The 14,762-nt window shown below is 35.3% G+C and overlaps 3 protein-coding genes across 12 annotated transcripts in view; 1 reads left to right on the top strand and 2 right to left on the bottom strand.

Moving 5' to 3' along the window:
* LOC126920376 (neuroligin-4, Y-linked-like) overlaps positions 1-14,762 on the top strand; it is a 329,725-nt gene that overhangs the window by 277,411 nt on the left and 37,552 nt on the right. For all 9 annotated transcript variants that reach the window (XM_050730674.1, XM_050730673.1, XM_050730677.1 and 6 more), the window contains one exon: positions 14,249-14,659. The gene's annotated coding sequence lies outside the window, so the exon portion shown is untranslated. The remainder of the gene's footprint in view (positions 1-14,248; positions 14,660-14,762) is intronic.
* On the bottom strand, positions 2,089-4,589 carry LOC126920390 (AP-1 complex subunit mu-1-like). Its single transcript, XM_050730715.1, has 2 exons — positions 4,422-4,589; positions 2,089-4,075 (listed from the first exon to the last, which is right to left on the bottom strand). Exon 2 carries the CDS (start codon positions 4,050-4,052, stop codon positions 2,784-2,786), a length of 1,269 nt encoding a protein of 422 aa, XP_050586672.1. The 5' UTR covers positions 4,053-4,075; positions 4,422-4,589; the 3' UTR covers positions 2,089-2,783.
* LOC126920389 (AP-1 complex subunit mu-1-like) lies at positions 7,720-10,243 on the bottom strand. Of its 2 annotated transcripts, none has more exons than XM_050730712.1 (2): positions 10,078-10,243; positions 7,720-9,728 (listed from the first exon to the last, which is right to left on the bottom strand). In XM_050730712.1, the coding sequence occupies exon 2, from the start codon at positions 9,709-9,711 to the stop codon at positions 8,443-8,445; it is 1,269 nt and encodes a 422-aa protein (XP_050586669.1). In that variant the 5' UTR covers positions 9,712-9,728; positions 10,078-10,243; the 3' UTR covers positions 7,720-8,442. The 2 variants fall into 2 exon arrangements, with proteins under 2 accessions (XP_050586669.1, XP_050586670.1); XM_050730713.1 differs by having other exon boundaries at positions 7,720-9,745; positions 10,078-10,228.

Here is a 14,762-nt window from a genome sequence, read left to right as displayed (position 1 = left end):
GGAATAAGCTCTTTTTCTTCGGACAGCTAAAAGCGCCTTTGAAGTTTTCTTCAATTTGACAATCGTAGATAAGATATTTTAATTAAGGAGAGTAGGAGATTCCTTAAGATTCGTTCAGAATAGTCAAATTACTTGAATCCAAGTTGTTTGAGTTCGAGCGACGTGATTTCAAGAAGATATTTAATATACATTTTTTAACGAGTAATTAATTATAATATTAATAAAACGTCTAATAGAAGTGTTATACGTTACGAAACGTGACTGAATATAAAATTTAGAAAGCTTGAGTTGCGACAAACTCGTTGTAATTCGTAGCTTGTGACTTGTAAAATTTCGCTAATAACTCGTTAATTGATAATAATTGTGCAAGATGGTCCACCTATCCATCCGTATCACGAACGCCACGATAACGGATCTGAGCTATAAATTACCCTTCTTTGTGGTATAATAAAGAATTTATATATAGATTTCTCTTTCGAAGCATCACCGTGCGAACCGATAAGCTGAAAATTGCAGTTGCCCATGGAAAACTCGTGGAGTATACATTAACCTTTATTGATCACATCTCTGGCTGAAGACTGCGATATAATACAGGTGCATGCTCGTACTATTATAAATATGTATGTATGTGTGAGTATATAAACGCGCATACCATAGGAGGAAATTTCGAATAAACGTGTGTCGTAAATATCCTTCGATGTGCTAGCCGATGTTGCGAATTGATATACAAATCCCAGATGCAAAGCGATGAAAAAGGAGATAAGGGAAATAACTGACGTATCCCAAGAATATTTATTGTTTTGTCTAGTGAGAATTATGTTTGGGGCGTAAACCACAGGCCGTAGATAATGTTAAGATACGTAAAATAACTGGATTAATCGAGAAATTTTGATGCTTTCGTTCTTTGGAAGAGAAAATATCAATCGAAGATTACAGAAGAGAAACGTCACTGCAAGTACGTATTTGTTAATTTTCTGATTTGAATACCATGTTACAATTAAAGAATGATATTTTAATGTTTAATACTTTGCGTTAATAGCGTTGTTGACAAAGAATGAACTTCACATTCAAGTTTCTGGTGAAAAACCAGTCTATAAGAATTCTCATGTACACAAAGAGCTACGTAATACACGGTAAAATTATTCAAAAATACTTTATCCCGCGATAACGGAGAGTGGTTATCAGTTCCTCGCACGTATCTAATACATAACACAAACCACGTAACGAAACCATTGTAGAACTTGTTCAACATTCTAGTCACGATAACCAAGCTAAGAGAAGAATTTTTAAAAATTGCCAAATAAATATAAAGAATCCCTTTAAGATGTAGAACGGGTCGGTCTGGTTGTTCACGATGACCTTTTTTTTTTATTTTCTTCATCTTCCGATACGTTTGTGCACGTATTACTCTGGCGAGATGCGTTTCGAAATTCCTTGCAGGATCAGCAATTTCCATAAAATTATTACACAGCGTGCACACCACCGAAATTTGCATAGCGTGACCGTGTCGCGGCCGCGCGAATAAAAAAGACTGGCTGCGTTTCGCTCTAATCGGGTTTCCGTGTCCTACCGTCTGTTCGCGCGATTCAACGTAGTCCACAGTAGAATATTTACAGATTTTCCAAGGGAAACCACATCGAGCGTAATGTTTTCGCGATTTTTCAATACCACCGTCTTTGATTCCCTTCGAAGCTATCAAACGAATTCGCGATATAGCCTTTTTGCGAATAAAAGTCTCATAGGTAGGCAGCCTTTTAACTTCGAATGACTTCCGCTCAACTCTATAGCCAGGTTTATTCGAGACCTTGCGAATGTAGATTTTATCGAAGTTGAATTAAGCGAGTAAATAGGAGGAAATGGTTCTATTTATTAGGATGTTTCTTTTAGAACGTGATGTGTTCTTTTTTTCTGGATTACAAGAAAGTAAAATTGATGAACGAGTCAGGTCAGTTTTAAAGGAAATATCGAATATATACTTGATAATAAATAATAGGAAAAACTTTTGAACTGAAATTTTGCTTTTCATAAAACTGTTTATTTTTAAAACAATAAAAGACGGATTTTTCGGGATAATAAAAAGAGTATAGATAGATTTTGTTAAAAATTTAATAAATCTTCTGTGTATCTTAAATTATTATTATAATAAAAACAATATTATTATTCGTTGTCATACTGACATACAATAATAAGTCTATAATACTATTACAGATTATGTTAGTACAGAAAAACGCCTATTAATTCGTTAACAATTCCATGAAAACAATCAAATACCATAATTTTCTATATATTTACAATTTTTCTTTTTCTTTTTTACATTGGATAATTTCGTTGGAATACATATTTATAACACAGGATCAAAACGTATTACAACTAGTAAATTAAGTACATACTTTGCATTTGCATAGTTTATAGTACTATGAGAGGAAATTATTGCAAGTGTTCCTAAAGAATTATATACAGAACATGAAGAACACGGAAAAAACCTTAAAGTGTCAAAACTGCAAAAGGAATTAAAATTATACTAATATATAATTATACTGTGTCGAATAAAGATCAATGGCTATAAATTATTAGTCAATATCGCAAAAACTAATTTTACATTCTATAAAATTTCAGTTTCTATACGGATCACGATCATTTCCGAAACTTGCCATATATTTAATTGTAAATGTGTTCGGAAGCGTACCAAGCGTAGCAAACCGACTAGTTTTCACTTTTATATCTACGATTAACATTGGCGTAACGTGTTAAAAATGTCTTTTCCCTTCACAAATTTCTTACGTTTAATTCGTCCTCAGCTGGTAATCTCCATTTTGCGTAATATATCGCACCCATGGTAGTGCCTGATACCCGCTCTTTTCTATAATTTTCAAATAACGCACTTGGATTCCAGAAGTAGTAAAATACGGAATCTCAAATTTTACTTGAATTGGGGGCTTTCCTTCCACGTCTTCCCCAATGACAGATGGTAGACCAAAGTGTGCCCTCATCAGATATTCCTTACCACCAGGAAACGACTTAATGAACCAAGTTATTGCACTCTGCTCTGGTGAATATTTAACACTACCAATGGTAGTCCTAAATTTGGGCGAGTCTGCATCGTTGGGTACTGGGATTACTATTTCTACATTGTTGGCCGTAGAACGTCTCTTAAATTGCGATCTCGCTTTTATCATGTATTCTACCCTGCTGTGGGCATGCCTCTCAATGACAGATTCAATCCATATCAAAGGTTTTACGTGTGTATTCAGTCTGTAAGACATTAATTCAAACTCTCCATCCGGGGGAATGAATGAAATTGTTCTGTCGTTCTCGAATCTAGACAATCTGACACACTGATGGAATTTCACATCTTCCAATTCCACAGACTTGGACTTCCCACGGCCTGTAGATTCGAATAATACTTTGTCGTTAAGACCAAGTCTTAATTCTGGCATTCCAGACAAATAAACTCTCATCTTTATTGCACCCACAATTTCAGAACTTAAAACATTTCCATTAGCATTTGCAAGGAGGTTCACAGACTCTATCACATCTAGAAACACTTCATTTTTACGGTATTTTATACCTTCTGATCTCCAGGATACAGCATTGGTCACAGCCATGGGAATGCGCGGTTGAATTTCAAGTTTATGACCTTCCTGCGTAATGTACTCTTGTAATATCTTACTATCCGTGGTTTGTGGATACCCAAAGTCTATTAATTCATCTAGAAGCTCATAAATGACTACAAAATTATCTCGTATGCTTTCTTCTTCCAATTCCTTGAAATATTCTTGCATCACTTGCACCAGTTTATGCAAGAATACAAATACTAAGGAAATATTTGCATTCTTCTTTGTAGTGGATACAATATACAAATTATTGTACTTTATATATGCATATGTGCATTCTGCGGTTTGGATAATCGGAGTAAGATTGCCTTCCTCCTCACGTTCCATTACAAGAGGCATGAACTTTTCTATAACACCCGTTTCTATATCTCCACGATAATTTCGTGAGATCAAAACTTTCCCCTTCACGTCTAGAATATATATCGCAGACGTCGACATCTTGAAAATTTGTTATACTGCAACTAAGGAAAACCTAACCGTTATCCTAATATGCCAATCTTTACTAAAAGTGTGAAATTGTAAAGAGGAAGAAAAAGAAATGACAAATGCGAACGTTCCATAAACCGAGTATAGAAAGTACGTGATAGAGGTTATGTTATCAAACAAAAGTACATAAATTAAAGGAAGAGTTCAATTAAAATTTACAATACGATGCACAAAATTTTTATCAAAATTGTAATGTAAAGAACTACTAGAAGAACGAATGAGAAATGTATCCATAAAACGTCTTAATTTGACATCTGTGGTACGTCAAAAACACTGGATATGAATTTCAGGGAAAAATTTGTCACATATATAAGTACTTACTACGTGTGCTTGCAATTCCTGAAGAAATGTTAACCTTTAGATTATTTACATCGAAGATAATTTCTCTTATAAATGAATAACAGAAAAGATGTTATTGACAAAAACGAGACAGCCCCTCCCAGTTGCTTGAGTGCCACTGTGGCACTACCTGAAGTTGCTCGCTACGAATGTACGAGGTGCGAGCCGTAATCGAGGCGCATGCGTTGCTAACTTCTATTTCTATTACTACTATCTTTACTCTCCTCCCTTGTTCTCATGTAAAAATTGTCCGATCGCTATCTTTTCAACTTTATTGTTTTTATTAATAAAAAAAAGGTAATTTGTAATACCTGAAAGAAAGCGTTGATGATTATTGCTGAATTGACGAATTAAAAAATTCATATCGATCTTAAATCAAATTATTGATACTTCCACTCAGTTTCGCATTACATTTCGTGGCTTAACATTTTTGCATAAAATTACAATAGAATTTTTCCAAGGTAATGCCCGTTGGTTCATTATCATAATTATTGTAATTTTGTTCTAAGCATTTTATCTTATCTTCCACTAAAAATATGTTGTCGTAAACCTTATCATTCCTCATAGCCTATTTAGTAATTTTTAGAAAAAAAGTTCTCCACAAATATGAAAATGGTATACCGCGATCATAAATTAATAGTTATAACTACGAGTTTCGTAAGAACACTTTAAATCTTGGATTATAAAAGTTAATAGTAAATTGATATTCTGTTTATGTATAATTTTTCATTAAAATCAATCAAAATTAATCCAATTATATGTACCTATTATTCTGTGAAAAGAACAATTGAAAAATAGTTCTGTTGTACATACTGCACAGCATATACTTGGCAATATCTTCTGGAAACTAAATAAATGGCAATATAAAAATTTAAATATTATTATATCTCATAACAATACGAACATTTAATTATTAGACTCAAATAAACAAAAAATGACATCATTTTTAGTCCATTTAAACAAAAGTCACATTTGACAATAACATTTTTCACAAAACCTTACAAAATGACTGTTATTTTTGGTCCCTGACCACTGTAATCTTCCAATTCTTCAGATTTCATTAATTTCTTAAATTCAAGACGTAATTTACGAACATACAGCAAAGTAAAGGAGGTATAAGCTTGACGCGATGTTTCAAGAAAAAATCTACCAGGTTCGCGAATTCCAACGTTACATAGGAGCACAATGGCCATCGGTGTTACGTAATAAAAGTGTAGTGCACCGAAGTAGGCAATTGTTCGGCACAAAAGCGCATCGATGACCCCACGGTGCGGTGCGCTCGCTATAAAATATAAAAGGACGAGGGAGAGGTAACTGAACCTCGTTTGACTACGTGAGCTTTGAAAGGAGAACGGAAAGTAGAAGATGGCGCGGGAACCGACCGGTCGCTGTTACCCCTTCCTCTCCGTGAAGCTGCGTACAACGATCGAAGCCTTTCAATTTTAATTAAAATGTAATTTACGATGTCGTTCTACCGATAAAGTATAAAACCGTGACTTAAACCGTGAAGAGGGCTTCCGAAAAAAAAGTTCTATCGATCGAATCCTCTTCGTCTTTCCTTTCATTGCATTTTATTGAACTTTGATATTTAACGTTATGAAAATCTGGCGATATAGTCACTAGTGTATCGCACATGTACTTCTCACGATTAAAAATGTACGCTATAAAGTCATCCTAGGATCTTGAATTTTTATACAGGTACAAGGTGCAAGATACAACGCGACAAAGTCTGACCAGAAGTACGCAAAATCGAGCAGTTAAAATTTCAAACCATAATTAACCAAACGATAGCTTATAAAGGCTATTTTTGTAGTTACATTTTATTATATTTTGAATTTCATTTTTATATAATAAAACGATAACACAAATCTTGCGTTATTTCGTCTAGAAAATTTTCCACTCTAAAAGCTGAATAAAAAAAGAAAAAATAATGCTTGGCTTGTGGAACAGTACAGAGTAAATATACTAAATAAAGGATACCAGCAATAAAAAAAATAACAAGAATAATAAAAAAAGTATATTTTTCATGTATCAATAATAGGAACAAACCAGCGATACCATAAACGAGAATATACCTGAAATCAAAAACTGACGATGTCGTAAATAACAAAAATAATAAAAGAAATATATTTCATATATGTAATACCCGCAATAAAGGTAAAACAGTAGCATCACAAACAAAAATATTATATAACAGAAGTTCAGAAACAATGACTTCAACGAATTAATAAAAGTGGCACAGAAATATATAAACCCCATGACACTAAAATTACTCGTACAGAAAATCACATAAAGAACGCGTAATATCGTTAGTTTGATTTTCCTATTTAAAAAAAAAACACTGCTCGAAACAAGCGAGTAAATAGATTAAATCGAAAAACAATGTGTTTACATTTAAAAATCCGTGCAGCCAGCTTGTTTCCACGATAACACAATTACGCTGCATCAAGTGTTTTCGCACGTTAACCAATCTCTTTCGCTATTTTATCCGAGAGGGAAAAATAGAGGAAGCAGCCAACGTATGGAGAACTGGAAAACTGCTGACCGAGTCTCACCAACGAAATCAGAAATTTTACCGTAATACAGAACGTAACCGATCGTAGCAAACGGCACAAATGTATTTGCCGTATAGATGGACAAATATTGTTTCCTCCTTCCGTAATAATCGTTAACTCGGAGATGGTTTATTTGATTGACTCTAGATCGTCTGCATCCCGCCCGAATCCAGCTACGAGAAAGAGATATTTACTAGAGCGATCGACTCGTCCTGAATCTCAGCACTGTTTGCACGAAATTCCGCGAGAAATTCCATCGTAATTGAACGAGACCGTCTCGATTATAAAGTCAAATCATCAATGAAGTAGAGGATAGCAACTCTTCCACCGCTAGGGAATGCATTTTCTTTCCTCCTTCTGGTCCCTCCATTCTAATTTTCTCTCTGTTCCTCTACAAATCTTCTACAGTTTTCTTCAGACGTGATTTCCTTCAGTTGAGTAAATAGTCGGTCGTGGACAAGAGATGGTAAATAAACGGTCTATATGTTAAGGTACGAAATGAAAGAGTAAAATGTGCATAGAAGGAATGTAGCTCCATCGAATTAAATCTAAAAAAAAAATTTGAAATGATTTAGCAGATAAAAAGATCTCAAACTTACAAATCTTTAATAAAATCATATTTAGTTTCATGATGAACTTTGATTAATTTGAATACTGTATCTAAAGCTTAATGAAAAATTGGGATTTATAATAAGAAAATTGGGGATAATAAGAAAAAACATAGATAGTTTTTATTAAAAATTTAATACATCTCAATGTCTTAAATTACTAATACATTGTTTACAATAATAACAACATTATTATCTCTTGTCATACTGATATACAATAATAAACTTGTAATACTATTAGAACTTACACATATATTAATACCGAAAAATGCCTATAATTCGTTAACAATTCCATGAAGACATTCAAATACCATGGTTTCCTACATATTTACAATTCTTCTCTTTTTTTATATTGGGTAATTTAATGTATACTATAGTTGCCCCTGTATGTGGAAAATACTATTTGTAGTACATATTTGCAATATGGAATGAGAAAAAACATACAGTCAATAAATTAAGTACATCGCCTTTGCACACGATTTATGGTAGTACGGGAGGAGAATATTGAAAATGTTCCTAAGAAATTATATACAAAACATGAAGAAAATGTACAAAATATTAGCGAGTATTAAATCTGTAAAAAAGATTAAAATTACAAATTCGACAAATAAAGATCAATGACGATAAATTATTGGTCAATATCGCAAACTCTACTTTTTTACATTCTACAAGATCTTAATTTCTATACAGATCACGATCGTTTCCGAAAATTACCATAAAATTAATTATAAACATTCGGAAGCATACTAAGCGTAGCAAACCGACTAGTTTTGCATTTCTGATTAACATTAACGTAACATGTCAAAAATTCTGCCTTTTTCCTTCATAAATTTCTTAAGTTTAATTCGTCCTCAGCTGGTAATCTCCATTTTGCGTAATATACCGCACCCATGGTAGTGCCTGATACCCGCTCTTTTCTATAATTTTCAAATAACGCACTTGGATTCCAGAAGTAGTGAAATACGGAATCTCAAATTTTACTTGAATTGGTGGCTTCCCTTCCACGTCTTCCCCAATGACAGATGGTAGACCAAAGTGTGCCCTCATCAGATATTCTTTACCACCAGGAAACGACTTAATGAACCAAGTTATTGCACTCTGCTCTGGTGAATATTTAACACTACCAATGGTAGTCTTAAATTTGGGAGAGTCTGCATCGTTGGGTACTGGGATTACTATTTCTACATTGTTGGCCGTAGAACGTCTCTTAAATTGCGATCTCGCTTTTACCATGTATTCTACCCTGCTGTGGGCATGCCTCTCAATGACAGATTCAATCCATATCAGAGGTTTTACGTGTGTATTCAGTCTGTAAGACATTAATTCAAACTCTCCATCCGGAGGAATGAATGAAATTGTTCTGTCGTTCTCGAATCTAGACAATCTGACACACTGATGGAATTTCACATCTTCCAATTCCACAGATTTGGACTTCCCACGGCCTGTAGATTCGAATAATACTTTGTCGTTAAGACCAAGTCTTAATTCTGGCATTCCAGACAAATAAACTCTCATCTTTATTGCACCCACAATTTCAGAACTTAAAACATTTCCATTAGCATTTGCAAGGAGGTTCACAGACTCTATCACATCTAGAAACACTTCATTTTTACGGTATTTTATACCTTCTGATCTCCAGGATACAGCATTGGTCACAGCCATGGGAATGCGCGGTTGAATTTCAAGTTTATGACCTTCCTGCGTAATGTACTCTTGTAATATCTTACTATCCGTGGTTTGTGGATACCCAAAGTCTATTAATTCATCTAGAAGCTCATAAATGACTACAAAATTATCTCGTATGCTTTCTTCTTCCAATTCCTTGAAATATTCTTGCATCACTTGCACCAGTTTATGCAAGAATACAAATACTAAGGAAATATTTGCATTCTTCTTTGTAGTGGATACAATATACAAATTATTGTACTTTATATATGCATATGTGCATTCTGCGGTTTGGATAATCGGAGTAAGATTGCCTTCCTCCTCACGTTCCATTACAAGAGGCATGAACTTTTCTATAACACCCGTTTCTATATCTCCACGATAATTTCGTGAGATCAAAACCTTCCCCTTCACGTCTAAAATATATATTGCAGACGTCGACATCTTGAAAATTTATTATACTGCAATTAAGAAAAACCTAAACGTTATTCTAATATGCCAATCTTTACTAAAAATGTGAAATTGTGAAGAGGAAGAAAAAGAAATGACAAATGCGAACGTTCGATAAACCGAGTATGGAAAATACGTGATAGAGGTTATGTTATGAAACAAAAGTACATAAATTAAAGAGTTCAGTACAAAATTTACAATACGATGCACAAAATTTATATCAAAATCATAATGTAAAGAACTACTAGAAGAACGGATGAGAAATGTATCTATGGAAAGTTTTAATTTGACATCTATGGTATGTCAAAAACACTGGATATGAATTTCAGGGAAAAATTTGTCACATATATAAGTACTTACATATTCTGGCAATTCGTTCAGGAGTATTAGCGTTTCAATTATTTACATAAAAAAGAATTTCTCTTGTAGAAGAATCACAGAAGAGGTTTTATTGACAGAAAACCCTCCCCTCCCAATTGCTTCAGTAGCACTGCGGAGTGCCAGTACCCTGAAGTTGCTCGATACGAAACATAATCGAGGCGCATGCGTTGCCAACTTCGTGCTGAATATCGACCCGCTCCTCTTCCGAATCATTCAAACACTTTATAGACGGCAATATTTAGTGGGAAGTATTTTGTTCGAATTGTAAAACGCGCTATCATTTCAACTTTACTGCCACAGTAAAAAAGATAATTTAATAGTCTCGCTAAAGAGAAAAGCACCAGTGAGACTGCTGAATTGACGAATTGTAAAATTTATGCCGACCTTAAATCACATTACAAATACTTCCACTTTGTTGGTGGTATTGGTGACGTTGCACACGTTTTAATTTTTTTGCGTAAAATTGCAATAGAATTTTTCCAGGTCTTATTCTCATAATCATTATCAATTTTAAAATAATAATTACATCAGCTTTCCTTAATTACCTTCAACTAAAAATATATCTTGTTATAAACCTAATCTTTCAATAAATTGAAACTTTATTTTATTATAAGATAACTTATTTAGTAATTTTTCAAATTTCGTCATTAAAATTTCCAAATGTTTCCTATAACGCACATAATATATTCTTTATAAATAAATTTTTTGTAATAAAAGTTCAAATACTATTTTAAGCCAGTGTACATAAACATCGGCAGTTAATCGCAAACATGAAATTCGTTTTCCGCGAAGACGTCAGCCAAGAATCTTGTCACAAGTATTCTTGCTTAGCCATATCCCATCGCCCTTTCCTTCGAGTCAGCTTCAAATTTCCCCGCAGAACAACAATCTTCCCGCTCCCATTCGCCTTGCTTCCGCTGTTTCCCCAGGTTTTGCACCATTTTGTTGCTGTTTCTTTCGCCTTTATTCCCCGGCGAGCATGCGGCCGCAAAGCAATCCCGTCGGTTCTCGGGCTGTCGATTTCCGTGGATGAAACGTCAATCCCAAGATAAAGTGGCGGAATACAGAGGCAGGATCTCGCGGCTGTATTACGCGCGCTCGAACCAACCCCCTCTATCCGGGGATGTAGAGGCTTGAAAGTTAGAGCCGCTCAGGGAATCCGACGCGACCGATAATTGAGACTCGGAATTAAATTAGCGGAACTTCGATTCCTCGACCGGCGGGCTCGTCCCCTCGGTGACTTGGCCGGAAATGCGTTCAGCTGCCTCAATCCTGTTTCCCTCGATCAAATCGTTAGGCGAACTGCTTTCCCTTTCTGATAGCCCGTCAACGCGCCAATGGGAGTGCAATTGAATTAAAAGGGCGCGCTGGAGAGTTGGACGAAGATCGTTTATTAACCCATTCAAAAGCAACGACACATCATGCGCGTTCTACGTTATTTCATTAATACAACCGATAATGCGTTATATACACTGGTTCATGAAAGTATTTAAACACTTGTAATAGAAAATATTTAGGTCCATGTTGTATATGCTATACGAAACATTTTGCAGTTTTTCTAAACAAATTTCGTTTCACTTAATTCATACCGTAGACTAACTTTTTTATCAACTAGGTACATATATGTTTGTAATGGGCACCTTGTAATCTCTACATAAATTTTGAGATCGGTTTTAAAGTTAAATAATATCACGATGACAATCGATTCGAAATATTTTAAAGAAATTAATATTATCGTTAACATTTACATAATCGCATTATATGTAAGAATTTGCAAATTAACGCACCAGTCTGATGGGAAATTCTATTTAGTACGTATTAACTTCCAGAAAACAGGTGTTCTCCATGAAGATTCGCTTTGAAGAGCTAAAAACCTCGCTTACCAGTGCAATATCCCGCCGTACTTATGTACAACTTTTCAGTATGAATTCCCTTAAACCCTGAAACACCATCAAAGCTTTGAGAGTCGTGTCCGTTTTATACGCGCTTTCCCACATATTTTTCAAAACCAGAATCATTAGCCCGATCTCACCGGAAAAGAGATTGTTTTCTCGAGCATCAAAGAGATTTTTCCATTCTGCGGCTAGCTGAGAACGGTGCTGGTCCTTCAGAAGAAAATCCATTAGGATTCTCAAAGAGTCTCCTTCCGTTAACGTGAAACACTCCAAGTATTTACATGCGTTCCAGCTTAATTTTTCATGGTACAAATGAAAAAAATTCGAGTTCGATTAATAATAAATTTCTGCCAGGATGGTATCGTGTTCGAAGTTACCATAGAGAATGTTAATCTACGCGAAGGAGACACGCGACGTTTCTTTTTATCACTGGACGAAGCCTGAAAGGTCTATGAAGCTCGCAAGGAGTTACATTAACGATAAAGTTGACAAATCGTTTTGTTAGCGGCATGAATAACGGTTCCAAATCGTGTTCTCGAGGGCTCACTCATTCTTTACACTCGAATGCACCCTTAACTACGTAGGTACGCCCTTATCTGGAATTTTCGATGAACACGCGAATACCACGTAATCGAGGATCAGTGAATTTCGGAAGAATTTTCTTAGAATTAAAAAAGAAAATCTCTCACGACGAATAAATAAAAATAAATGTTTTATCGACTAATCTGGGATGTATTTAAAATACAATAATGCTAAATGTAAGTAATAAGTATGTAATAAAATAATACAAGGAATAATACGTATGAAAAGTTTTATTCTCGTGAAAAATTACAAGCGACGATAAAGAGAAAGAAATTACTTCCTGAATGTAAAAAGACGTATCGACGCCCGTGGGAGAGTTAATTATTTAATTAGAGGAAAATAATTAAAAGAAGGTAAGGTGCCTGATTGTTACATCCTTTTTTTTTTAACTCTTTGACTCTTTATTTGGATCGCATTGTATTAATTTAATTATGTAATGACAGGCTTGCAAAGGTAACAAGAAAAAGCTCGAACGAAAGCTTTTACGGAATCGCCTGTAAATCTATCTGGCTCGAAGCATTCTAATAATTGAAATTACGATCCAGTTAAAATTCGCCTCTTGTTCAAACACTGACGTTTAAAACAATTAACAATTGTACTGTGAATCGTAGAATTCAGTTCTCATTTACCGATACGCAACTAATGAATACGTACGGATATTATTAATTACGTGCACTCACTTCTTGTTTGTCCACTTTATAATTCCTACTTTTCTCTCGTCTGCCAAAGGAAAATATAACAGAGGCTTAAAAACATCCAATTTAAATTTTCCAAATTACCATAAAATAATTAAGTTTATTTATTCATACGTACGAAATCCAAATTTACAAAGAAACAATCACAAATGAAAATAAGCACATCGTAATACACGCACAAGATTCTACGTAGTTATCATTAGGCTACGGAGTTTTGTGCATTTATGGAAAAGTTAAAGGTGCAAGACTGCACTAAATGTACGTGATATACGAACGTATATAAAATGCATAAAATGTAATGTAATGTAAACGTTCTAAGTAGAAGTATTTAGTAAGCGTAAATGTTTCAATTATATTTATCAAGATTTGCATAAACATTCTCGGTCTATTTGTCGCGAATATTGTTTTCACGAAACATTTGAAATCGCTACTTATGAGAAGACGAAGCATCCGGTATGGACTAATCTTGCTCTTTTCGCTCGAAGCTCGTCCAATCTTCCACCACGATCCGGCGCAGCTTGTCAGCTTTAAAGATTTATCTCGCAGCGAGAAAGATTGTTCGTCGCAAGCCTACGTACAGTCGGTAGGACCGATATAGCGAAGTTGTAAATTTGAGCGTTTAGTAACGTTATCCATCGATGTAACCGCGTCTAACATCTGTAGTTACCAGAAGCTTCGACTTTCATTGAAAATTCGAACACGCGTTGTCTCGAATCTCAAATTATCGAGATTTATTTAAAAAGAAATAGAGAAATGCAGCTTGGAGAAGAGAAAATAACATAGTGCAGATGTGTACAGCTGGTTGAGAATGAGAATGGCGATCCAATGGAAAACACAAGCATGGAGTGGCACTGATTGCTCCGGGAAAACTTGCTTTCCCTCAGGGCATCCCTCTGATCAAGCTTCTCACCTCCCTTCCCCCTAACATTCCTTCTTCTACATAGAACTGGACTCACGTTCGCCTTCTCTTGGTTTCAGATCGGCGCTCGGTTTTAGCGATTTAGAAACAGCCACGTCGATTTCGGAAAGAACCACGACCAGCATCGTGAAGCTAGGAGAATTCTCATGGAAACGGAAAAAAGGTATTCAGGCTGGGCCATGTTCTTCCCTCCTGTGTTCGAGGGATGTTTTGAGTGCAATTTAACTTGCACGGCCGAAAGAGAGGGTTAGAAAAGGAAGGTAGGAACAGGCGGAAGAGAAGCAGAAGTGGCTGGCTGGATCTCAGCCGCGGGCCACGCGAGCTGCAACTACTCAAAGACGTTTTGCATAACGAAGTTACGAAGCGATTCGTTGGCGAAGAACGTTGCATGGCCTACAAAATAACTCGAGACTGGTCCCGCTGATTGAAAGTACCTCTAGAACATTGTATCGCTTCCGGTGACGGCTGAGGTAAGTCTCTCGATGCAATCTTGACGGAGTTATAAGACGCGTGGAGAAGATTGCCGCGGGTTATTTTTTCAAATAAATCGAGCATCTCGTGGAACGAAGATGA

Source organism: Bombus affinis, chromosome 9 (assembly GCF_024516045.1).
Source record: "Bombus affinis isolate iyBomAffi1 chromosome 9, iyBomAffi1.2, whole genome shotgun sequence".
NCBI lineage: Eukaryota > Metazoa > Arthropoda > Insecta > Hymenoptera > Apidae > Bombus > Bombus affinis.
Note: the sequence above shows the minus strand (reverse complement) of the source record. Positions and strands in the feature narration are given on the sequence as shown.